Here is a 26,213-nt window from a genome sequence, read left to right as displayed (position 1 = left end):
TGCGAATCCCGACGGTTCCCCAATATACCATTACCACCTGTAAGTATGGTATACTTACAGGTGAAATTTTCAAAGACAGACCCATTTTGGGTTGGGTTCACGGTTTGTTTGGGAGCATCGGGGTAGGCAATATGTGCTGTTCGCGCATTAATGCGATTCCTGCAGATTTGTGGTGGGAAGAATAAACCACTTTTTTGAAAGCAAGATGACATCATTGACCAGGTCTCCTTTAACATCGTGGTTATACGTAGTGCAGTAGAGCGAGTTGGTTTGCTCGACAACTATTCGTACCACAGCTTTCGTATTGGGGCGGCAGCAGCTGGCATACCAGATCATTTAGTAAAAACTATGAGACGTAGGTTTAGCAACGTATATTCGCACACCGACATCTATGATAGAGACTGTGCCAAAGCGCATCGTCACGCAATTGCCACTGCTAACGAGATAAAATAGTAATGATTTTCGTTTAAGTATTTAGACTGCAGACATTCCAGCTATTTCATACACTTTATCTTATTTGTAAAGTTAAAGCATTATGAAAAGAAAAAATAATGTTATTCAGGCGATTAGCTTCTCGTGCTCGTCATATGCTACCCTCGATACAGTCGACAAAGTAGTCTTGAGCTGCGCAAAGATTGAACGCATTACGCCATTATAACAACGCGAGCCAACGCTAGTCGTCATTCAAGGGCGGCTCATAAGCACTACGCTACAGTACCAGCATAATCTTGCAAAAGCCGTCTCTCACTCACTGATCGTACTCATTAAGCTACAGTAACAACACAAGCCAACGCTAGTCGTCATTCAAGGCTACTCGTACGCACTACGCTACAGTACCAACATAATCTCGCAAAAGTCGTCGTTTGACCAGTGATCGCACTCATTACGCTACTGTAACAACCGAACCCAACGCTAATACGGCGATAATGTTAGATTTGTGTACGTCCTGCTATGGTATCTTGGCAAATTTGCCCAATGCATTGCATGCTGTCAAACACAAACATTACGATACTGTAACGGCACAGTAACGCGCAAAAAATCTCATAGCTCATTCCGTTATACGGATACCACATACGGGAAAACGCTAGCATCGCATGGTAAAGCCAGTGATAAGTGGAATTATCTTATTGAAGCAACACAATTCAATGCCATACCCTTCATTACAACAGGTCACAATTGTCAGGTAACACTCGCTGAGGGCAGAAGGGAGATAGTATTTGACTTGGAGGGGTGAAATTCCTCAGGAATGTCACTTTGGTTGTCAGGCTCTCAATGATTGGGATCACTTACGAACCTGAACTCTAAGTTTGTCAAATACAAACTGGCCGCAACCCCCCCGTCTAAGCCTCACCTTATACACACGTAAGTACATTTAGTGACAACCGATATTAAATGAGGTTATGCTGTAACCAAGGTTAACATTGTAGGAACGTTGCGCGCGGACTGGAAGCGAGTATTGCATATTGCAGATATATTCACGGACATAGCATTAGGTCATCATTTTCGACAGGTTGCGGTGAAGAACAGAACAATTTTTTTTATTTTCCTTCCACCGAACTTGAGTCGGTGTGATAAGGTATAGTCGGGGATGGTCAGGCTCTCAATAATTGGGATCACTTACGAACCTGAACTCCAAGTTTGTCAAGTACAAACTGGCCGCAACCCCCCGTCTTTACCTCACCTTCCACATACGTAAGCACCTTCTAGAGCACGTGAAAGACAAGAACGTATTTTGTACAACTGGAGTGCTGCGCGCACGTCGAAAGTGCATCCCAGCCAGTCAACATGGCGGCCGATGTAGCGTCTTGGGATGTGGAAGACGTCGAGCGTTGGCTGGTAGAAAATGGTTTCAGTCGGTATGTCGATTTGCTTTGCAAGGAGCATAAAATAGACGGAATGTGTCTGCTGAATTTAACGGAACGAGATCTACGGGAAGCTCCAATGCAAATCAAAGTTTTAGGTGACGTGAAACGGTTGTGGCTGTCAATTGTTGAATTACGCAAGACTTTCCAACTGTCTATTAAAGGAGCATCAAGTCAATTTCGGTTCAACACTTACTCGAAGCGAACGGAGGACCTTTCGGACGGCCGCATTTTCTCAGATTCCGACTCTGAACCGGAGTCAAGTGAAATTATTGTCCGACTGTCGAGGATCGGCGATTTTGGACGCAGCGTCTCTGCAATTGTTTATTGTGTCGTTGTACTTATAATCACTGCTCTAACAATGACGATTGTGCACGACCAGGTGCCAGACATGAATCGCTATCCGCCTCTTCCCGATATATTTTTGGATAACATACCACTGATACCATGGGCATTTTACATGTGTGAGATATGTGCCACTTTAATGGGCTTTATTGCCTGTTTGATCATTTTTTTCCACAAGCATCGATTGATCGTGATTCGCCGTGTGTGTGCCATCTCCGGAACGGTTTTCCTACTTAGATGTGTTACAATGTTTGTAACTTCTTTGAGTGTTCCTGGTGTGCACCTTGAATGTACTGGAAAGGTAATATCTTACCAATTAGACCAATCAGGAATTAGAATTGCCATTTATTTACCAATGAAAGAGATAGTTCTTCAATCTCAACAGTTTAACTATGTTCATGTCACCAAGATTACTTTCAATCATCTTGTGGCTTCTACACATTTTATATCAAGAATCGGTAAATGTACATTAAACCTACTGCAATACTCACTAGTGTATCAAGCAGGGGGGGAAGGTGGTGGTAACCTTCCAAGACAGTTGGGCAGACAAAGCCAATTAGTTGAAAAAATTAATGAACACTTCAGTCATTGAACACTTCAGTCATTGAACAATTCAGTAAATTAATGAACACTTCAGTTAAGGCTGCCTCCCTATAAGTATTAGATAGTACATCTGTTGCAATGCTATTTGTGATCTTTGTGTAGATCTACGGCAGCTGGGAAATGCGATTACGGCGAGCATTTACGATCTTTTTTGGTGGAGGCCTCGCATTGAATGGTGTCCGTTCCTGTGGTGATTACATGTACAGTGGACACACTTGTGCTATCACCTTGCTGAATTTTTTTGTTTCAGAATGTAAGTAACTGCTTTTTCCTAAATAATCGGGTGATTTGAAGGTCAATCTTGAAAGAAATCGTTTGTACTTTGAAGGAGACATTTCTTCTTACATAGAAATATTTGAAGTTCACCATTCCACACAAAATTACTACATGTGCCATTTACATATACAGTTACTGATCTTCACTGATTTCATTTTTCTTGTTGACAATGAACTTCTACCCAGTTTTCCAACATGGAATTTTTACTATATTTGGCCTCATGACCTTAGACCCTCCCATCTGCTTTCTGTTGTTGCATAGATCAAAAGAGGGGGAGTGATTAAGCTCATCCAAACAAATCTGGTAAAAATTGCATATATGGTCACATTGCTTCTATCTTACCATCCATTGGAAATGTGCTAGATAGATCCATTGTACATGCTCAGTAGCCTTTCAATAATTAAATTTTATGAAATGGAGCTTAAAAGAAAATCCATTTACGTGTGCAACGACATCCGATGACGTGCATTAATCCATTGATATTTTAGATACACCTAGACGTTGGACATTTCTTCATACGTTTTGCTGGATACTCAATGTATTTGGCATCTTCTTCATTCTCGCTGCTCACGAGCACTATTCCATCGATGTTTTTATAGCGTTTTACATATCCTCGCGAATCTTTCTCTATTATCACGCTCTGGCGAACGCGCAGACGATGGACAGCCGCGAGAAATTTCGAACTCGATTCTGGTTTCCTCTTTTCTGGTTTTTCGAAAGCAACTGCAAGTTCAAAGGTCCAGTACCGAACGAATACGAATGGCCGATCGCGCCATTTTGGAAAGCAAAGACACCATAGAATTATTCGCTTTATTTATTACGAAACATTTCGTCATTAATTGGAAAAATATTGAATTAATATATCTGGAAAGTGTGATTTTATTACGTTGAAAATTAATAAATTGCCTTTGTAAACATTTCGTATTGTAACGTTTCGACAAGTACGTGTAGTACTTGCGGAAACGTTCAGAATAAAAATGTTTACTTTTTACGACGTATCGAATTTTTGAGTGTCATTAAAATACTGGTATATGCCCTTCCTGAAAATACCGTTACTCTGACATTTTCAAGATTTAAAAGCCTTAAGCACTTTTATTGACAATCGAGGCTTTCGATGTTTTCAAACAAGATTTCTGCGTTCGGTCTTTCTCGACAATAATAATTTCTGTGACAGTTAGCTCTAGTCGAGGGTAAATTTTTAAAAAAGAAATGAATAATAAGGTACACCTCCCATAATGCAGTTATTAACCGCGATGTTTGATTTCGTATAATGTCCAATCGTATAACTCGAAGTTCTTTTCTTTCGTTGGCGAAGATAGTTTAGTTCATGCTTCGTCCAGGTTTCTCGTCAAATTTCGCTGCAGGAATGTCATTTCCAGTCATGTTGTGGATCATGGCTGACAATTGAGCGTATTTATCGATACGTTTTTGTTGTTCCCTCAACTGTTCTTCTTTTTCCTTTATTGATTTCTCGTTTTGTGAACACACCAACTCCAGAGATGCAACCTGTGAAATTTTTTAACTTTTTCCTTTCAATATAGTTTTTCCTCAGCAGTATAAGTTGAGTGCATGCGAACTCGTGCCCACAATCTTTACAAAACTGTAGTCTAGTGTCTTCATCAGAAATAATCTGACGTTGAAACTTGAGTCGTTACATACTAAAGTCTACTGTCTTCATCAAGAGTGAACTGATGATGAAATTTAAGTTCATATATACTCCAGTCTAGTGTCTTCATCAAGAGTGAACTGATGATGAAACTTAAGTTCATATATACTCCAGTCTACTGTCTTCATCAGGAGTGATCTGATGTTGAAACTAGAGTTCGTATATACTCCAGTCTAGTGTCTTCATCAAGAGTGAACTGATGATGAAACTTAAGTTCATATATACTCCAGTCTAGTGTCTTCATCAGAAGTGATCTGATGTTGAAACTTAAGTTCATATATACTCCAGTCTAGTGTCTTCATCATGAGTGATCTGATGATGAAACTTAAGTTCATATATACTCCAGTCTAGTGTCTTCATCAGGAGTGATTTAATATTGAAATTTGAGTTCTTGTATACTTCAGTCTACTGTCTTCATCAGTAGTGATCTGATGTAGAAACTAGAGTTCGTATATACTACATTCTAGTGTCTTCATCATGAGTAATTTGATGTGGAAATGTGAGTTCTTATGTACTCCAGTCTAGTGTTTTCATGCAGGAGTGATCCAATGTTAAAACCCGAGTTGTCATGTATTACAGTCTCGTGTTTTTATCAGAAAGGATATTTGAGGTAGAAACGTGAGTCTTTACATACTCCAGTCTAGTGCCATCGTAAGGAGTGATCTGATGTTGAAACAGATGTTGAGACCTCACGTACTCCAGTCTAAAGTGTCTTCATCAAGAATGCTATGATACAAAAACTTCAGTCTTTCAATAGAAGTGATCTGTTTTAAAACATGTATCTTTGTACTTCAGTGTCATAGTCAGTAGTGCGAAGTCTATTTTGTGATATACCCTCCACTGTGTTCATCAACAACATCCAGTTCATCTAGAACCCCTATTTTGCAAAAGAAATCACAGGCTTAAGTTTTAACCCAAACACACCTTATGGACAAGTTCCTTAATCGTGTGCTCCTTTTTCACCAGCTCTGTTTTACATTTCTCGTAGGAATTTTCCGTTTTTACCAAATCTTCCGACGTATTTTTCACACGCTCAGCTAGCGTATTAACGTTTTCCGTGAGCTCTATAATGGCGAACAAAACGAGGCTGCGTAATTACCTAATTCTATAATGCGCAAATGCAACTGTAAACTTCACACAGTGAACCATAATATCAACTGGAACTCTCTAAACAAATGCTCTATGATTAGACTGATTAGGCCTGGTGAGACGTGCAATTTTAATGGCTGTTTCGGAGGTCATAAGCTATTTACAAACAAAAAAAAGGCGACCTGCATGTCTGCCATCATGATGGCTTCAAAGTTGGCGGCATGCAAAGTTATGGTTCCAGTTCGTATCACATTTCACAGATTTCACACAAAAAACGTGTCCACAAAGAGCGCACGTGAAAAAGTTTGTCTTAAACCTTTACTCGACAATAGTTTAATAAGCGCCTCTCTGAGAATTGAGAAAATTTAATAAGCACTTCGGCGCTAAAACAATCAATAACGGTGAATATCGGGGAGTTTAGCGGAAAAAAACTGTGAGCAAGAATGACAACGAATCACAGGAAAACTAATCTAGCTGTCTTGAGATTTTAGCCGAACACGTACCATTGATTTTGATGTCTTTTTGCTGAACCTGTAGCATTATGTTCTTTCTTTCCTCTTCCAACTGGCGAAGCTGACGGGTAGAGCTTAAGAACAAACATCTAACTTTAAATCACACCGTGCATACAGCGCATGCGCACGCAAGAAGAGCCATACCAGTCGTGTTGTTCCTTTAGGTTATTGTTATGGCGTCGCAGCATTTCATTCAGTTCGGAGAGCGATTCGTGTTCTTTATGTGCGGCTACCAATGCCTCCTTTACCGTTTTCAATCTTAAAGAAAATTGACGAATGATTTAAAAGTGCATGTTATTTTTTCAATTTGAGATCACTCCAGGAGAAGATTGAAGAGACATTATATTGGAGTGTAGAAGAGCTCGGGTTCCAACGTCAGATCGCTTCTAACAGACATTCGACTGAAAGTAAACGACACAACACAGGAGTACACTAGACCTCCATATTTAGCATCAAATCATGCTCGAAGAATCGTATCAGATCGAGGTCTCTAAGGACTCCAGTACGAAAATTACGTCACGATGAAAAAGAGCGAAGTGTCAAAGGGTTGTATTGACACATAACATCAAACTCGGTGAAGATATCGCACTGAAGAACTTTCAACGCGAGACTAAAAAGTTCAATAACTATAGACAAACACGATAGAATGGATGAAATAATCCAGCTCCTACGTAAGCAATCGCCTATGCCTAGGATATAATACACATATCGATGTCCGCACATGTATATTTAATACCTGTTTGACTCTTCGGCAAAAGTTATCTTTAATTGATCATGTGCATTGGCCGTTTGTTGCAGATTCTTGATCTGACTTTTAAATTTCTCCATCTAGATAAATCAATGATAGCAAAACGCAGATAAGTAAGAATCGTTGCTTTGCGTTCATAAAAGGTCTATACACTGTCAACGGCCAAACTAGAACACTAATTAGGGGGGGGGAGGTTGAATATTCATATATTCAGCTCTGCCCTGCTAATTTCTTTTGAAATTATGATCTCTAATAGCGCGTTCAGACTGAGTGCCCCGCCACGGGAACAAATGTGAACACAACATTTTGATGGTGCCCGAGGCTGAACACCACGAAAATAGGTAGTACCCAAGTACGGTGCTCGGGCACATGCATCAATGTGAACGACGACACCTAAGTAACGTATACAGAGAGGCACTTATTCAGCATATGGTTTTAAAACTCGTTTATAATGAAAATAAATGAAATTATAAATAGACTAAGCTAGTGGGTACTACGCAGCCTGCAGATTTGTACCTCAACCTGGATGTCGCATTCCAGGATGAGCGCGATGTAACGAACCATATCAGTCAAGCAGAGCTGAATATATGAATATTCACACTCCCCAGTCCCCCCACACTTAACGGCCTCGTTTCGCCCCTGTACATTGTCATTAGAGGAGTGACTTCTTCCGTTAAGATCACTGCAAACGTCAAGGCCTTTAAGAACATGTTTAATAATTGAATTGTTTTGACTTTATTGAAGGAGGAACAAAAGGACGACACGATCATCCAATTTAGGGTAGACTAGTAACTAACTTACTCATTTCCAGTAGTTTATGAACTTGGAACGCTCGCAGACCTTAGAGACAGTGTTACCGCACAAGTAAAAATTTTTACTGGATTGGTATGATGTGCTTGGACTCTCCCCCCTGCTTTATATATTTTAAAATTGAGAACAAGAAGAGTGTTTAGGCACGTCCGAATCCTGGTAAAAAATTTGCATATATGGGTACACTGCTAAGAGAAATGCAGAAATATTTAAATGGAGAGATTCTAACTTGTTTTCTTAATGATTCGTTGGTTCAGCCAGAAAAAAAAATTCATGCTTACCTGCTCAGTGGATTCTCTCTTTGATTCAGCATAACCATTGATCTGCAAATATTTCATGAACTCGATATTTTCAAATTGGAAGACCTCTGTCTAGCTGAGATCAGCAAAGTCTAACATTGAAAATTTTTATTTTCTTCGCAAACATTATCTGCGGGGGTGAACTTTCTACTAAAACGAATGCTATCAATTTTTGTTTCAAGTAATAAAAGTAACAGGCGATTTTTATGAAGCCAAAGATGATTTCTATGAAGTGATAGATATTTCTATGATGTGATAGATGATATCCATAAAGTGATGTATATTTCCATGAAATGTAAGATGATTTTACGACGTGATGTACGTCTTTCTTGAAGTGCCGAATAATTTTGGATTCACAGTCGAAACTAAGGGAAAATTTGAGTATTTTTACTTAGGACATAAAAAGCAAGAATGTTCTTCTACTACCAGATCACTTTGGGATTCGCATCGTTTCTCAGTTTCCTGCAACATTTGTCGTAATTTGGTACACTGAAAAATATCAAAATTCACATATAACGATTATTTGCGTTGTAGCTAGATATTTGCTCGTCATCAGCTAGCTTTATTGAAAATATGATGGAAATGACTTGTAAACAATGATAAACTTATGCTTCATAAACTACACTCTTTTTTGATTCTTTTTTTAAAATTTAAGAAAAGTAAAACTACACCTATCGAGATTACTTTTAGATGCTTTCCTCAGCCTCAATTTGTTCTTATTTAAAATTTATTAAAAAAGAGTGTAATGAAAAGCTTGATTTTTATTTTGATTTAATTGAAAAATTGTCAAGCCGAAAAATTCAATATGCAAAGTTAAATCATGACTTCATGTTAAGCAAAATCACGGTGAAAAACAAGCCTCGGCCTCTGATTGGGCTCTTCTGCATCGATATTGTGAAATCATGCGATCGGATTGGGCAAGAGCCAAACTCTTTGCTTCGAGTAAATCTTGAAGATGACTTTCTTTTGTCTAAAATCGAAAACAGCCTTCATTTGTCTGAGCAAAAACGAAATTCAGAACATTTATTTATGAATATTAGCTGCTTGGACTTTACGCCGCTCGAACACTATTTAATGAAAGTTAAACGATGATTAGTCGGTTTACCAGCAATGAAGCAAGTTTAGCTTCATAAACATCCATGATCTCGGACGCCTTCGTATCTTTAATCTAAAGATGAAAATTATGATGTATAACCATTATTTGTACTTCACCAGGCAACAAAGCGTGGTCATATATGAAGCGCTGAATATGTCAATATATGTTCGAGGGGAACTGTTGTTCTGTTCGCGGAGAATTGCAAACCACCGATACTCACATTAAATAAGAAATAGGGCGAAAGAATGTGAGGCACGTCACAGACGAACTTGCAGGACGTTAGGGGGGGGGGGGGGGAAGCACCGTCATTTGTCATTTGAAAGCTCCTTCGATCAAATGAACTTCTCCTCACTAGAAACGTCATCAGGCAAACGAAAAGTTTCAATAAAAAATTTTTAGATTGTATTCACGACCGTGCAAAAGTAAAAAAAAATCAACATCATGTATAAATTCACCATGAGGTCACAGTTGTCATTTGCCATGGTAACTATGCCAACTTTACCATGAGGTCACAGTTGTCATTTGCCATGGCAACTACGAAAAATTTACCATGAGGTCACATTTTTATTTACCATGGCAACTATGAAAACTTTACCGTAAGGTTACAGTTGTCATTTACCATGGTAAAAATGACAACTTTATCATGAGGTCACAGTTGTTATTTACTATGGGAACTATGACAAATTTACATGAAGTCACAGTCGTCATTTACCATAGCAACTAATGAAAACTTTACCATGAAGTCACAGTCGTCATTTACCATAGCAACTATGAAAACTTTACCATGAAGTCACTGTCGTCATTTACCATAGCAACTATGAAAACTTTATCATGAGGTCATAGTTGTTATTTACTACGGAACTATGAAAAATCTACCATGAAGTCATAGTTGTCATTTACCATAGCAACTATGAAAATTTTACCATGAGGTCATAGTTGTCATTTACCATTATAATTATATATAATAATTACTATATGTCCGGTCTTTCATGGTTTACAAAATGAATATACGAGTATTGCACACACACCCTATTATCGAGGTTGACTACGTCACTGATGAACTGTATTAACGCTTCAGATTTGTTGTGGATTGTGATGAGTGTCCAAAATAGCCGCTGCAAAAGTCAATTGTCGATAAAGTGCGACATAGTTACCTCTAATCCCGATTTCATCTTATCAATTAAACTCTCAATGGTACTTTCATCGTGAACACTGTTTATAAATGTACTTGTTTTCGGACTATTCCGGTTTCGACGACTTGCCGAAACTTTACGATCTCCAGCGGAGAGCAAGGTCAAGGAAGGGTCGAAACGCGGTTGCGATAACGGAGATAGGTTAAGCTCATCATTGCGCTTGCGTAAAACCTTTAGTTCATCTTGTTTCATCCTATTATTGCAGTAGATAAGATCCCCTAGCCTAGAAATAGGAATTGAATTATCGACTAATTACAAGGTTGATTAACTTGACCACATGGGTATGTGGGAAGAGGACGTGGAAGGATAAATGTGGATATAAGTCGTAGTGGAAATTTTTGCGCTTGCTTCTGCGATACTTGAACAAATATTCTGAGAAAAACTAGTAGTATAATTCTTTCTTATTATAGCAACTTGTCTCACGCAGAGTTTCTTCCTTCACAAAAAAGCAACTCAGTTTAACTTTTCGACAAGGAATATTAGATATACAGCTCTGGCCAAATGATTTTATGTGCAAGTATACTGAAGTGAGATACTCTCTCCATCCTCCTGATATAATTTAAATGTTGCAAGCAGTAGCGCGGAGCCAGCATGTTTTTTACACCTACCATGCGACATTTTTGTGTTCAATAACTGGAAAAAACAATTAATGAAATTGATTTTCCAAATACATGAATAAATGATTTCTAAACAAATAATTATTTTGTTGAAAAATTTGCATAATAAAAGTTTGGACTTGCTTTGCTACTGAATGCAAGCCTTACATAAATGCATGCACATTCCAACAACGAAAACATTAAAAGATCTTTTCATACGAGGTAATGCGTTACCGTATCATTGGGGTTTCGCCATTTGCTGCAAGCACGCGTATTTATATGCTGCAATCAATGGTAAGTAAAAATAGACAGAAAGTACGAAAGATTGATTGAAACAATTAAGCGGTGGCAAAATAAATCGCCAAACTAGGTGAGCAACATTCCACCTATAAAAACACGCACCACACAAAAAGAAAGTCTCCTCACTACATAAATTATTATAAGTGCCAAATGAAAAATCCCGACAGATCTCTGTTAAATTAGTGCTGTGTTTTATGATCTATGATTCATTCATTTATAAATTTATAGTAACATAACTCGGGTGGGGACTTTCATTTTGTGTTGTGTTTAGAATGCACGTGAGCAGCATTATTAAAATGTCTTGTCTTACCAAGCAATGTGGAAATCATTCGTCTTGCAAGACTGTTGTAGTACCCGTAGAGCAACCTGAACATCATCTTTCTGACCCTCGGAGATTGTGTGTGCAAGAAAAGACAAAAGTCTATCATCCTGTGAGAAAAAGTAGGAATGAAAACGTTTTGTCAAAAAAAAGAGCTTTGCACTTAATGTTCGTGATGGACATTATCAAATGATTTTAAAAATATTTTACCTTTATTAGTTCGCTTTGCGTTTCCTGCACAAAAATAAAGAAAAACGCACATAAACACAAATGAGAAAGTTAAAATTCCCAAAGAGTATCAACGTAATAAAAACTTCCTTTTGCGTGAGGTAGCTACTAAGTTTCTAGCTCTACTTAGGGGCAAAAATAGAATGTTAAGTGAGTGGGGAGTGAATATTCATATAATCAGCTCTGCCCTGATAATTTCTTTTGAAATTATAATCGCTAAAAAACCAAATCAGTCAAGCAGAGGTGAACACATGAATTTTCAACCGCCCCAACACTTAACGTTCTACTTTCGCCCCTGGCTCTACTAACTTTGATATTCTTGTCAAATGGTATCAACTGGCTCATGAGGTCCAAGGTTTTCAATGCTACAGACACACCGACCTCGCTGAAAATGAAAGAAGAAGTCGCATCATTAGTTCGTCACAGTACAACGATCCCCACCCAAAAAGGTTTATTAGCCTCGACCACGAAGAGATATGGAGTTACAATCCCCGTGTATCTCTTCGATGTCAAAGGACAATGGCAGCCGAAATTTTCATTCTCTAGATAACTTAAAACAACCTTCAGAATGCTTAATTTCATGATTCCATGTGCCTATCACTTTAAGTTATGAGAAATATCGTGAGAAAGATAAACATTCGTCGCCATTTTGTAAGCAACACGGTATGCCAATTTATGTGTGCATACATTTGTGACGTCATTAGATGAGTTGGAAAAAGGTAATTTGGTATGGCGATACCACCACTCTCTGGATCTCGTGAGTATCTTTCATCATTAACGTAAATGATTACAACTAGGATAACTACCTCTATTTGGAGCCCATCTAATGACGTCATTTTTTTGATTTGAGAGCGGGATAATCACTTGAAAAATGCATTTAAAATGGCCGACATGTCACCAGTACACCGATATTTATATTACACTGGATAACGCATCCATGTATAAAATATAATACGAAAATTGAAGCCGGAAGTTGGCTAATTTGCTTATGACCTTCGTGGGGGTATCAGTCCCACTTTACTATACTTTTGTATTACAAAATCACAGTTTTTGCGTTTTTATTCGTTCTACAAACTTTTGATTCGAGCTAAATTTTTATGAAAGGGACAGAACGACCGGCAAAGATATTTAATCCTAAAAAGTTTGTCTTCTTTATAATGGCAGAAAATTGAGATGGTACAAGGTCGACCTGCATTGTTTTGAAACAAACTGAAGATTATATGATGATGCTGCTTCTTAAAAAATGTAGAAATATTACAGAATCCTACTACTGCTACCAAAATTTCATCTGCAATGACGTTTATGGAAGATTGCTACAAATTTACTTATTTAACAACACTTTGTTATTCACATCGCAAAGATCATAATAATTTCAAATTACGTCTTTATTATATCAGTGAAGAAACAAAACAAATCGACATAGAAAAATAATCAGAAAGACAATAGAAAGAAAACGGCATCATCAAACTCTACGAGATGTACATCATCAGAATATGCGAAAGTACCTCTCTGTGTTGCATTAAGCGAAGCAAAGTTTTCAACCAGTTCCTTTGTGAACAACTTCAATATACACGGCTGAAATTGTCCTCGTCACCTTCAACTTTCAAATTTAAATACAACTTGGCATCTTATTTTTCAGTAGTTACAAAGCCAAAAAACATAGCTTCAGGGTTAAAACTCTCTACCGGTTTTCCTCTACATGTCATAAAAATTTTGCTTTAATCAGAAGTTTTTAAAAGGAATAAAAACGCGAAAACTGTGATTTTGTATTACAAAAATATAGTGAAGTGGGAACCATGCCCCCCATGAAGCCAGTAGCAAATGATCGAACTTCCGGCTTCCCTTTTCACAAGAGATGCGTTATCCAGTTTAATATATATATCAGTGCACCAGTACAGTAGCACATTACTCCCGACGAAAAGACATACATGACATATCATATTCGTATTCATTATTACATAATGTAACACGTTCAAAACATACGATAAAAATTCTAGATGCCAATGTCCTTTATTGGTATGACGAAAGGGCGAAGGGTATTTTGAACATGCATTTGATGACGTCAACACAAAGGATATCTGTCGATGGCTTCGCGACGGTTTACTGTCTAAATGAATATCGATAGCATTTACGTCATATTTTCTACCTCCAGTCAGCGGTAAATGTGAGTTTTTCCTTCATTGCGATATCGTTCAGTCTATACTGCTGTTCCACGAGAAGCCGGAAAATGCTGCACTCGATTGAATCACAGACATACTTCACCACACTTTCTTCCGAACACAAGACTAAATATTGGGAAAGCAACGAGAAAAGTGAGAATTTCCGTCACATTAGGTCTATCAGTACCAACCAATAAAATTAATACAACTAGAACTCAGAAGTGCATCTCCCGCAAAAATTTGAAATTTCAACTATGCCTCAATCCTGCTATCGAGTCAAAATTTGACGTCAAGCGAGTTACATCAAGTATGGAATATGGATTGTATTAAAAGTACATATACAACACGGACTCACTTGAAAAAACGTCCAGCACACGAGAAACCTTTTCAAATGTACGTCTCGTTCCACGAGCTTCAACGTCAGCGGGAGTTTCGAGATTTTTAACAAGGTTTGGCAGTAATGTTTCCATCCGAGACATTAAAACGTCCGATCCACTATTCAAAGTCCCTTCCTGCAACCACACATTTAAACATTTTGTTAAGAAACAAGTGTTCATAACATAAAAAATGATCACCCTGATTACAATGAAGCAAACGGTTTGAACCAGTGTGTACCGTTAAATGTTTTTAGATGTAGATTGTCGAGTTAGTAGAGTCCTGAGAAGAACTGTTGATGTTTACTGACATTTTGACAACCTCATTGATAGTCATCTTTAGAGTCAACTACCGCTGAGGTTGTCAAAACGTCAGTCAACATCAACATCAATAGTCCTTCTCAGGACTAAACTAACCTGGACAATCTACATCTAGAAACGTGCACGCTGATTATATGGCAAAGAATATTCAAAATTACATAATAAACTTTACTCTTTGCATCTGTAAATAATTCTCGACATTTGTAATCATGACGTCATATTTACAAATAATTCATGACGTTCTGTAATTAAGACGTATATTTAACAAATAAACGATTTTTGTTCGTATCACCAATTAAGTCTAACTAACTGCATAAATAACGGTTAAAATAATCCATTTGTTTTATGTAAGATAGTCGAAAAAAATTCTCATTTTTAACAGGTAAACAAGTTGTTTTTGTTTCCCCCGACAATTCGAAAAATGAAAAGTCGTGATTTGGCAACTATCATGATGCGTACATGATCTATAGAATTGAAGAAATGCTATTGGCGAGATCAAGTCACGTTCGGCGCAAACACAGCGCAAATACTGCACAAATGCAGCGCAAATACGGCGCAACGTGTACGCAATGCGCACCTATTTTACAATCGTTAGAAATGGAATAATCCCTTTGATATGGTCATATTAGTAAAAGTTTTGAAAATCGTTTGGATCGAAATGATTTTTTATTTCTATTTCTATGAAAACAATTGATTTCAAAGAAACTTAATACAAACATGCATGTTTGTGAACACAGCCCCCCCCCCCTTCATCGAGCAGGTGGGCCACACGCAAATACATGAATCAATAAGTAAATTCGATTTTTTTACTGAGGGCTGTTCACATGAGCCAGGTAGCCGGGATTCAGAGAAGCGTTAAATCATTTTGGCAAATGGAAAAGATTAAATACTTCACAACAAAAAACTTATTTGAGTAATTTCTCTATGCTTTGACTTTGCAAATTCACAAAACTTTTAAAATGAGAACAAATAATCTAGCCTGGTTTTAAAATTACGACTTAAATGACGCGCAAGAAAAGGTTGTAAGTTTTGCTCATGTGAAGAGCCCCTAGATTTGGTTTGATGAGCTTAGTCCTTTCCACCTTCCATATACATTTGCAACATACAAAGTGTTTAAGAAGAGTTTAAGCTCATTCGAGCATATCTTTTGAAAAAAATTGCAAACGTGGTCACGCTGCCTGAAGCACAATTACCTCGTACATTTCTTTCAAGAATTCTAAAGCTTTTACGGCAACGATCGTCCTGTCTGTCTTCCAATTTATCCAACGCAATACGCAATCGAAGTAAGCTTTGCCTTCCTCGCATGACGATTCGCTGTTTTCGAATACTTCATATAGCATGGCACGAACATCGGAAACGCAACAAATTGCCAGAAGAAACTCAAATATCTAGAATGCAATTAAAAAATCCTTAAAAACAAGATACATGCGTCAGAAAACTGAAAACTTCACGTTCATAAGGCAAACGACAAATGTCAAGAGAACCTTGATGCATAAAGTCATGTGCATGTGATGACACTCTTTAGAGTAAAATGAACGCAGAAACATTGACGGCTTTTTTGTTTACAAGAAAGGAAGCGAAGAAAGAATTCCAGTAGTAAAATTCAATCCTGCATGTCGTTTGCTTTATTGTCTAACGTAAACCTTACGATTCACAGTGACGTAGCCCACCGGCATATTTGTTCCTGCTAAGCAAATTTTTAGTGTTTTGACAAAAACTGTATATTCTTAAAAATCAATGATGATAACGATCTGAAATTAACTTCACAGGACAAAGACTTGCGGGCTGGCTGCGCCACTGAACATACTTTTTTGTACCTTTTCTGCTTCGTCCGGTTCGCAATCAAACAACAGGTTCAAAGACTGATCCAGATAAAACGTAAGGTGATCATAGCTACGTATAAGATTTAGAAATATAGCTAAGTTCATGAACCATATAATTTAGAGCGACTCTCTTCCCTCCCCCCTTTCTTTACATTTTTTCATTCGCAAATGTAGCTACCTTATCAAGAACCTTTTGATTTTGTCCATAGGTAGAAGGTCCACGAACAGATCGACGGCATATTTTCGTACCAATGCTCCATCGCCATTGACAAGAATGTTGAACAACAACTGGAAAGTCTGTTCGATATTTCTGTTATTGAAGAGCTGTAAAACGAAATATGAAATGAAAAATGGTTGAATTGCGCGTGGGATGGTGGTGGTGGGACTCCAAAATTTCACTTGATACACGAAAGCACAAGACCTTTCCTAACTTTTTGCTTCTGCTACGCTAAGGGAGAGAGATGTAGTTTGGTAGGCAAGCCCAAAGTATTCAAAATAAGAAATTGAATAAATATTTGATTGGAAGGAATGGTTTGTGAATATAAAATAGTACTGCTTGGTGTGTACAAAATAATGTTTGACTCTCACACTGAAATATGGATAAACATTCAACAAAATAGCGTTTCCCTCACTCACGCTCTAATATGGACAAACATTCAAGAAAATAATGTTTCATCCTCACTCCCTAATATTGATGAACATTCAACAAAATAATGTTTGATTCTCACACCCAAATAAGGACAAACATTCAAACAAATAATGTTTCATCCTCACTCCCTAATATTGATGAACATTCAACAAAATAATGTTTGATTCTCACACCCAAATAAGGACAAACATTCAAACAAATAATAGAGAGTTTTAGTTTGGCGTTATCATGGCTTTGCGGTTTACGGTTCAGGTTTAAACGGCAAGTGGCCCTTCTTGAGGTAGGTGATGTACGGCAAGAGGCTCTTCTTACCGTAGGCGATGTACGGCAAGCTTTATAGCTCTTTTAAAACAACCAAGCGACGTTTATGGCTCAAAGGTATAATTTTTATGTGAGTATACAGCATGAATATCCCTTTTTTATTGACAAACTTTTAACAAAACATCAAATTTAGCTCAGGACAATGCGAACGGTGAAATGCAAATGCATTAATACCAAACTAAATTCAATTTTTTTACGTAACGGCAAACCTCAACGGCAAGCGGGTAGTTGAAGTTTGCTGTTAACCGTAAACGCCAAACTAAAACTATAAAATGTTTCATCCTTACGTCATGATATGGAAAAACATTCCCACTAATCATCACAAATCATTAACAATTCCTAAACAACGTTTCCAACGTTACCCATGTGCATCATCTGAAGCCAACAGATTTTCAACAGCTGGGCAAAGATTGCAGGAAACATAACCGATTACAAACATTAAAAACGTCTACCTTTTCCCCAAGTTGTTCTTTCAGAGCAAGACTCGTGATGAGAGACAAGGCGTAAACAATCACAGTCAAGTCATGGTGTGATAAAAACTTCACCAGACAACGATAGATGTACTTTATATTCTCCTGTAAACGTAAAGGAACATAATCAGGAAAAAATACGCGTTCACAGTTTAACATGTTTAGCATTGGTATTTACAGAGAAGTGATACCGAACACAGAAATATTATCATACAGTGCAATAAAATCACACATAGAAATTAAGCCATACAGAAAAATTTATACCATGCAGTGTAGATAAATATAACCATAAAGAATGATACCAAATAAAGAAAAAAACCATATTAAGAAAAAAACCATACAGAGCATTGATACAAGACAAAGAAATTAAACCATACATGGATTATTATAGCATATAGGAATACAACCATAGAGAAAAAAAACATACAGAGAAAGAAAACCATGAAGAAAAATTAAACCATAAAAAGGAATCATACCAAAAACGGAGATCGAACATTATACACAAAAAAATTAATGAGCCATTTAAATGTCCATACGCTAAAGATATCATTAAATATAGATAAATCACGTCGGAAATGGAAAAAATATATTCTTTAGGAAAAGAAATCAAAAATAAAGACTAGTCATAGCATATATGATAAACGTTAAATTTTGGTTGAAAACATGGTAGTAAAATAATAGTTTTAAGACGGTGGATTATTGTTCACAAACGTTTACCGCCTGATAATTTCATTTTTACAGTGTTCAACATTTAAGAGTCAAAATGTCGTTGAAAATAAAACTACACCAGCCATTAGAGTTACAACAACACTCAATCCAATGACCTAGAACCCAATCTACTAGATATTTGACTCCGCCGAAATTGTATAGTAATGAGTGAGGCAACCCGTCATCTAGAAAGGTGGCAAAACTGACGATATTTACGACTAATATCTGCTTTTGCTGAGTTGATATAGAGTCGCAAAGTTCATAGTCCACGTTTGATTTTTAAAATGTTTGATAGGATGGGTTTTTTAAACTTTGTTTTAACTTATTTTTCATTTTGAGTTTTGCTTTTTGCCACCTTTCAAGATGGCGTCCTTGCATCATCTTGACGCGGTAGCTAGACATCTAGAAGATTGGGTTCTAAATCATTGACTTAATCCCATACAAAATCAGCAAAATACATCCTGCAGAAAAAAAGTCTTCAGTTGGCTACCTACCAAAGCCTTCACTTGAGCTTGTACGGCTATATTGTTTCTACAAAGATTCGTCAAAATACCAAGTGCGGGCATCGTCATCTCGCTTTTACCTCCTTGTCTAAAATAGATAGTTTATAAATAAAGGCCCGGATCCTAAAAAACAGATAGTGTGAACACATATAAAGTGAGCCTCCGAAAGACGGATCCGTCAGTCTCAAAAATTGGATGGAAATAGAACTTGCTCTATTTTCATCCAACAAGATCAAAGGAAGCCGACAAGTCAAACTACGTAGAGATTTGAAAAAGACTGGGAAACAAGAACAAAAATACGATAAATATATCGATAAATGTACTGGATAACACAAATGGCTTTTCTCACGAGTATAAATACTTAAAGGAATATAAAAAATGAAAATTTCTCCGGATTGTTGTAAAAATTATATTATTGAGCTTTCGACTCGTTGCTTCGAGCCTTCATCAGAATGAGGAAGTTATCTATTTACAGTTGCTTCTAGCTTGTAGACGCTTAGAGCGTCTAATTGGATTAGCTGGTGGATTAATGTGATTGGATGGGGTGAAACGCGTTGCCATGGGTTTTGGTGTATTGTGGATGTCATTGGTGTTGATATTATTAGAGTGTGATGTTGTAGTCTTGGTGTTGTTTGTAGTTCTTTTGTCTTTTTTCTTTGGTTGTGAATATATGATGGCTATGTCGATATGTCTGTTTATTGCGTCGTTGTCTTTACTGTACCAAGCTTCTTTAAATTCGCGTGCGTGTTTAGTCTGTGCGCGTCCGAATACTTTAGTTTCTGTCCAGTCGAATGTGCAGTTGTTTCCGTGGGTATGTTCTGCCGGAAGTGAGTTTGGATCTCGTCGTTTTATGGCGTTTTTGTGTTCTGTGAGTCTTGTTTCGATTTTCTTTAATGTTTGTCCTATGTATTGAATAGAACAGTCTTTACATGGTATCATGTAGATTGCGTCAGTTGTATCATGAACTGTTGTTTTGTCTTTATGTTTGGTGAAACATGATTTGAGTTTTTGTGTAGGTTTGTGGGCGACGTTAATATTAAATGGTCGAAGAAGTCTGGCAATCATTTCTGATGTTCCTTTTATGTATGGTAATGTGATCAATTTTACTGTTTCGTCCGGTTTCTTGTTGCTTTTGTCGGTTTGTGTTTTCTTTTGTATTTTGTTTATAGTTTTGTCTATTAAGTTTCTTGAGTAATTGTTTTTAATAAATGTGGATTATAAGTAGTTGCGTTCTGTTTTCTTGGCTTCTTCGGTGTTTTTAGCTTTTAATGTAATGAAAAATATGTATAATGAATTTATTTTCAACTAACTATCTATAAGTGTGACAGGATATAAAAGTGTCAGGGAGTATTTAACATCCACATTAGAGGTTGATACCAAAGAGAAATGGGACAGATGATGTTACTATATTAGCCCGAGGTTAGTTAACATAATTTCTATACTCTTAAAGGGAAAATGAAAATGTAAGTAATAGAATGGTTGGGTATGGGGAAAATATTTGGTTGAACACGAGGCCGGCTGTTTTTTTTTTATTTCAGTTTCTCACTCATCGGTACCCAAACGGTCCAGCCCCGAATACAAACGATGAACACTCCCCAAATTATGAACGTAGGAAGATCGATGAAGGGGGTGGGGGTGGTTTATATTCATAAATTTCATGTTCTAATCCGTTGAAAACAATGGACTTCGAAAGAGCTTAACCCTGCGCATTATGAATGTATGAAAAGGAGCCTCCCATTTGTTCATCTTCCTATACCACTTTACCCTTCTAAAGCCCAATATTGAGCTGCCACAACACAATTCTAAGCAAAGATATGTTAAGATAATTGCTTTCAATGCGAAACCAAAGACATGAAGAACTTACATTTCGTTGATAAGAAATTTAACAAGATCTTCAACATGAGCCATTGCAACTGAATATCGACAACCGTAGGTAATGCGTTGCAGTAACTGGAAACACTATGAAAGAAAAACACAATGAAATGGGAAACACTATAAAAAACACAATAAAATGGAAACTGAATGAAACAAAAACAAAATAAAATAGAAACATGAAACAAAGCACAAAGCAATGGAAACATTATGAAGCAAAAACACAATAAAATGTAAACTCTATGAAACAAAAACACAATAAAATGTAAACTCTATGAAACAAAAACACAATAAAATGTAAACTCTATGAAACAAAAACACAATAAAATGTAAACTCTATGAAACAAAAACACAATAAAATGTAAACTCTATGAAACAAAAACACAATAAAATGGAAACACTATGAAAGAAAAACACAATAAAATGAAACTCTATGAAACAAAACACAATAAAATGGAAACACTATGAAACAAAAACACAAAAAAATGGAAACACTATGAAACAAACCACCAAGCAATGGAACACTATGAAAAACACAATAAAATGGAAACTGTATGAAACAAAAACACAATAAAATGGAAACTATATGAAACAAAAACACAATAAAATGGAAACACTATGAAACAAAAACACAAAAAAATGGAAACACTATGAAACAAACCACCAAGCAATGGAACACTATGAAAAACACAATAAAATGGAAACTGTATGAAACAAAAACACAATAAAATGGAAACTATATGAAACAAAAACACAATAAAATGGAAACTATATGAAACAAAAACACAATAAAATGGAAACTATATGAAACAAAAACACAATAAAATGGAAACACAATGAAATATTAAAACACTATGAAATGGAAACACACGATAAAAGAAAGACACTGCAATTTTTTTCTTTTTGGAATGTAATCAAATGAAATATCTGTCCTAATCTAAAATCCTAAAAAGTTATCAAAAGCACGTCATGCATACACCTGCGCACAGGCACACTGAACACTTGAAACGGTGTGAAAAGGCTGAAGCTGAATGCAGCTGGAGTGTGGATGACCCGATCGCGTAGTAGTTTATCGTATAAAATATAAGATCTCTGTTATATTCGGATCCTTCTAAGTAAGTAAGTTCGACCATGAGCTTACTTACTGGGTTCCTATGACGTTCCTTAGGATGCCTTTTACAATCCACAGACTTCCTTTGATGTTCCTCAGTATTTCTTTGACCTTCCTCAGTATTTCTTTGACATTCTCAGAGTTCCTTTGACGTTCCTCAGTATTTCTTTGACGTTCCTCAGAGTTCCTTTGACGTTCCTTGGTGTTACCGTGACGTTCTGCAGGGATCCTTTGACGTTCTGCAGCGTTCTAGGACGTTCTTCTGAGTTCCTTTGACATTCTTCAAGGTTTCTTTGACATTCCTCAGAATTCCAGGAAGACGTTTGGGAGAACTCTCGAGCCAGTGCAACCATCGACCTTCAGTCTTAGGCTTGCACTGATCTGCTCTCAGGTTCTCTCAAAGGTCTCCACGGTTTGCATAAGCCTGGGCAAACACAGTAAACATCTTTTATTTCTTAAAAGTGACATAGTTTTAACGCGGGAAACTCTCGCACAGGTCATCCACACTCTGGTTGCTTTCGTTTAAAAATAAGTCGTATCTTGTGGACGATGGCAGCGTATTGTGAACAATATAATTATTTATAGAAAACAGTATGTACCAACAATCCCTAACCTGAAGGAAAATATTTTCATGCGAGGATTGGACAGAGTTGTTTCCAATTAATAGTCCAGTTAATGTTGAGGTCAGATGATACGAATCCCTGAGCATTATCCTTGTCTCGTTGTCATTGGCTGAAATGGAGAATATTTTAACACTGAAATTCATTTTGTTCCTAAAGTTTGCTCTCATTTCATTTGGTGATTGTTTCAGATATGCTACACTTGTTTTTAGTTTAAACATGAAACTAAAAGCAAATTTGGTCTCATTAAAACAAGAATTATTTCGTGATGTCAATTTAACGTTTCAAACGCAGCAATAAAGCACAAGTGCATAGATAGGTCTTTGTCGAAATTAGTTTACTCTCTCTGCGTAACTTAAAGGTTCAACCTTACATTAGTAGGTTTTACATCGTCAGGTCCCTAAACAAATTACTTTCCTTGGATGATGTCAGGAACTGATCTCAAAGCAACCCTTGGGCCCACCCTCGCCCCAACCCCCTCCTCCCCCTCTTAGTGTACGCCAAAGCAGCGAACAATGTGGAATTAGCATATTGCTTTGAATAAATTATAAAAATTGCGCATCATCTTTTAAACCATAGGCAAAAAAAGGAAATGTTATGTACTAATCACTGCAATGGTGTAGCATGGAAAAAATATTAAAAGTGGCCCCCCTTTGATAACCAAATTAAAATTTAATAACTGCCACAGCTGATATTATTTCGCTGTCTATACCTTTAAATTAAAATTTTTAGTATATAAGTTCATGATGTGCAGTTTTTCTTGTTTTAATCCACAGTAAACGGCCGCTTAGTCCTGGGGCCATGGGTTCGCCCACCCTGAGCCCACAGTAGTTACGCCACTGGATTACTGCATGCAATTTGCCACTATTTGTAATATGAAATCAATATGACATTTTATAGTTTGATTCAACAGAAAGTTGTCACATTATAATTGTAGCACACTCCATGGTACAATAAGCACACAATTCAAAAATATTCGTTTTCTGCTGCATCATATTTAGCTTAACAAAGCATTCTTTTTAATGTGACTCTATGTAGCTATGTAAAACTTATATTGATTTCTTCGGATATATGTTTTTCTTGAAAAGATTGCACATTCTATTTTCTCAACCAATTCACACACATAATGTACAAAATTATAAAATCTACATCGGTACATTCCATGATGGCACCCTATGAAAATCCACCATGATCTCAAGTGACCTCACTGTTTTACCTTCTCTGGTGCTTAAGTTGGGAAACAGTCGCATGAAGTGCTTACCAATATCTCTCCAGTTTAAAAGTACAAAACATTGCTCACATAGCAATTGTAAATTTTCATTTGAAAGCACCAATGTAAACTTGCTATTAAAGCCAATACCTACCTAGGTTATATAACAGCATCAAGCACTTGCTTATCAACCTTGGTTTGTGTTTTACTTCATTTAGCATGCTCACGAGGGATGTGAGGCATTCAGTTGGCAACAGTTCTCCTGCCGTAAAACCATCCAGAGATTTCTCTTTGGAAGTAATGCCAATAAGTACCTATAGAAATAAGAAATTTGTGGTTAAACAAATTTTTTTTCGAAGAGCTAGTCACCATGATTTCTTTACAACCCAAGGCAAGGATAGCTTTGATTGATTGATTGATTAAACTTTATTAAAAAGAGGGTAACACGTGACACAACAAGTGTGAAAAACTTGTGGCCCTCAAGTGAATGGTGTACACCCCTTCAAATCTTGGCCACAGGGGATGTAAAAGGCTACAAATTTCCAGCAAAAAATTACTTAGATACCAAATATTGGAAAAAGTAATTGCAATTTGATGCGTAAAAGTGCACATTTCCAAATCTCCCAATCTTAATAAATAGGGTAACAGAACATAAAAAAATGTCCGATGCTCCTCTTAAACTAGAGCACACCTCCCCTCCCCCTTACACAAAAACCATCATGCATCCATCCGGACCCAGTGTGACTTAATGAAATATAATATGAAGAGAAGTCAATATAGTCTTAGTTAGAAATTTGCCTCATTTGACCATGAAAACACAAATATACCACATTTGAGATAACAAAGTAGTCAATAGCCTTAACATGAGCATTCTCTTGATTATTCGAAGCATCTGTGTTGACAGCTGCAATCTTATGTTGCCAATTCACCTATTCCTTACATAATACAGCTTACATAGAAAGGGCTCTGTCAAAATAAGACTTCAAAATTTCCAAGTCCAAGTTCAAAGGCACGATATAGCAGTGATAAAGTTTCCGATATTTCAATTTGCAGAAAAAAAATTGTCATTACCAAACCCCAACTAATCCAACAAAGAAGTTTGTTATTATCAGAAAGTTGAAACATCATTACTCACATCCATCTGTCGTTCCACGTATTTCAACGTTTGTTCGTTTGGGGATCCATTGTACTGAGAAAAGGCAACAGAGAAGGCTTTAAGACAGGAATTTATGTCAAGCGACATGATGCACGTGTTTCGTAACAAATAGAAACGTTTTTTAGGAGAAATCCAAATTCAAAATACATATAAAAATTCAAATAAATAATACTAGAGGCGGCAATGAAGACGATTTAGGCGACGCGTGATTGGTGGGCAAACTTAGGTCCCGGATTAAAATACAAAGTAAACAAATGATGTTTTTGCTGTCTGCTTCGAGTTTTGGATTCTTTTTTAATGTACTGTAGTAAGTCATACGAACATCAAGAAAATTTGTCAATTTAAAGCGTTAGCCATTGTCTTAAGCGAGCTGTTATTACGATTGTACGTTGTTTATAATCTAAATAAGCTTTGCATCTTTTAATTAAACTATAGGCAATGAAAATTTATGTTGTTTCTTGTTGTTTTTCTTTTTTATAACCTACATATTCACATTGTTTAGTTATTTTTAACATTATTCCGGTATTGATGACAATATATGTTTTTTGAAGTCTGTTAGTGGTTGAATTAAAGACGAAAAAGGGCTCTTATCAAGCACTTATTTAATTTGCTGAATGAGTATAAAAGCAACACAAACAAGTTTTGCCAAATACGAGTGGCTTAAACCATCTAAAATTACGAAAAAAGGAAAGCATTGTTCAACAATTAGATTGTGATAGTATTATTTGCCAGTGCTATAAAACTAAATTTATCAGAGGGGGCTCTCGACGTTATTGTTAATAGTGCCCTTTTAAAATTACCAATTTCAAAAGTAGAAGGGGGGCTCCTCCCTCAAGCGCCCCCCACTTCTACACCACTGGTATTTGCACATAATATATTATATACAAAAAACTGAAAAATCATAGTCGGCCACTGTGGCTTAACATCCGGGAATCGATTTTGCGGCTTAACATCCGGGAATCGAACCCGTTGAG

General features: G+C 36.8%; 2 protein-coding genes across 2 annotated transcripts; one reads left to right on the top strand and one right to left on the bottom strand.

The window, feature by feature from the left end:
* The first annotated feature begins 1,771 nt into the window (after positions 1-1,771).
* LOC124438740 (sphingomyelin synthase-related protein 1-like) lies at positions 1,772-4,089 on the top strand. The gene is made up of 3 exons (XM_046988939.1): positions 1,772-2,508; positions 2,913-3,063; positions 3,575-4,089. The coding sequence occupies exons 1-3, from the start codon at positions 1,786-1,788 to the stop codon at positions 3,883-3,885; spliced, it is 1,185 nt and encodes a 394-aa protein (XP_046844895.1). The 5' UTR covers positions 1,772-1,785; the 3' UTR covers positions 3,886-4,089.
* On the bottom strand, positions 3,883-25,411 carry LOC124438739 (protein CIP2A homolog). Its single transcript, XM_046988938.1, has 24 exons — positions 25,219-25,411; positions 24,238-24,397; positions 22,867-22,985; positions 21,135-21,229; positions 19,262-19,358; positions 18,042-18,164; positions 16,798-16,943; positions 16,614-16,689; positions 15,990-16,184; positions 14,457-14,613; positions 14,089-14,227; positions 12,252-12,327; positions 11,925-11,948; positions 11,706-11,824; positions 10,461-10,722; positions 9,316-9,378; positions 9,070-9,180; positions 8,637-8,699; positions 8,193-8,234; positions 7,090-7,181; positions 6,498-6,611; positions 6,345-6,427; positions 5,677-5,816; positions 3,883-4,592 (listed from the first exon to the last, which is right to left on the bottom strand). Exons 1-24 carry the CDS (start codon positions 25,324-25,326, stop codon positions 4,407-4,409), a joined length of 2,790 nt encoding a protein of 929 aa, XP_046844894.1. The 5' UTR covers positions 25,327-25,411; the 3' UTR covers positions 3,883-4,406.
* Between the last annotated feature and the right edge of the window lie 802 nt (positions 25,412-26,213).

This window comes from Xenia sp. Carnegie-2017, unplaced genomic scaffold (assembly GCF_021976095.1).
Source record: "Xenia sp. Carnegie-2017 unplaced genomic scaffold, XeniaSp_v1 HiC_scaffold_19, whole genome shotgun sequence".
Lineage (NCBI taxonomy): Eukaryota > Metazoa > Cnidaria > Anthozoa > Malacalcyonacea > Xeniidae > Xenia > Xenia sp. Carnegie-2017.
This window is presented reverse-complemented; position numbering and strand designations above follow the sequence as displayed.

Excerpts from the sequence above, each read along its gene's own strand:
- LOC124438740 (XM_046988939.1), top strand. The coding sequence starts at position 1,786 with ATGGCGGCCGATGTAGCGTCTTGGGATGTGGAAGACGTCGAGCGTTGG. Across the intron at positions 2,509-2,912 it reads ACCTTGAATGTACTGGAAAG|ATCTACGGCAGCTGGGAAAT; the intron begins GTAATATCTTAC and ends ATCTTTGTGTAG. Across the intron at positions 3,064-3,574 it reads GAATTTTTTTGTTTCAGAAT|ATACACCTAGACGTTGGACA; the intron begins GTAAGTAACTGC and ends TTGATATTTTAG.
- LOC124438739 (XM_046988938.1), bottom strand. The coding sequence starts at position 25,326 with ATGTCGCTTGACATAAATTCCTGTCTTAAAGCCTTCTCTGTTGCCTTT. Across the intron at positions 18,165-19,261 it reads AAGCTCAAGTGAAGGCTTTG|GAGAATATAAAGTACATCTA; the intron begins GTAGGTAGCCAA and ends TTACGTTTACAG. Across the intron at positions 12,328-14,088 it reads ACATTTACCGCTGACTGGAG|CGAGGTCGGTGTGTCTGTAG; the intron begins GTAGAAAATATG and ends TTTCATTTTCAG.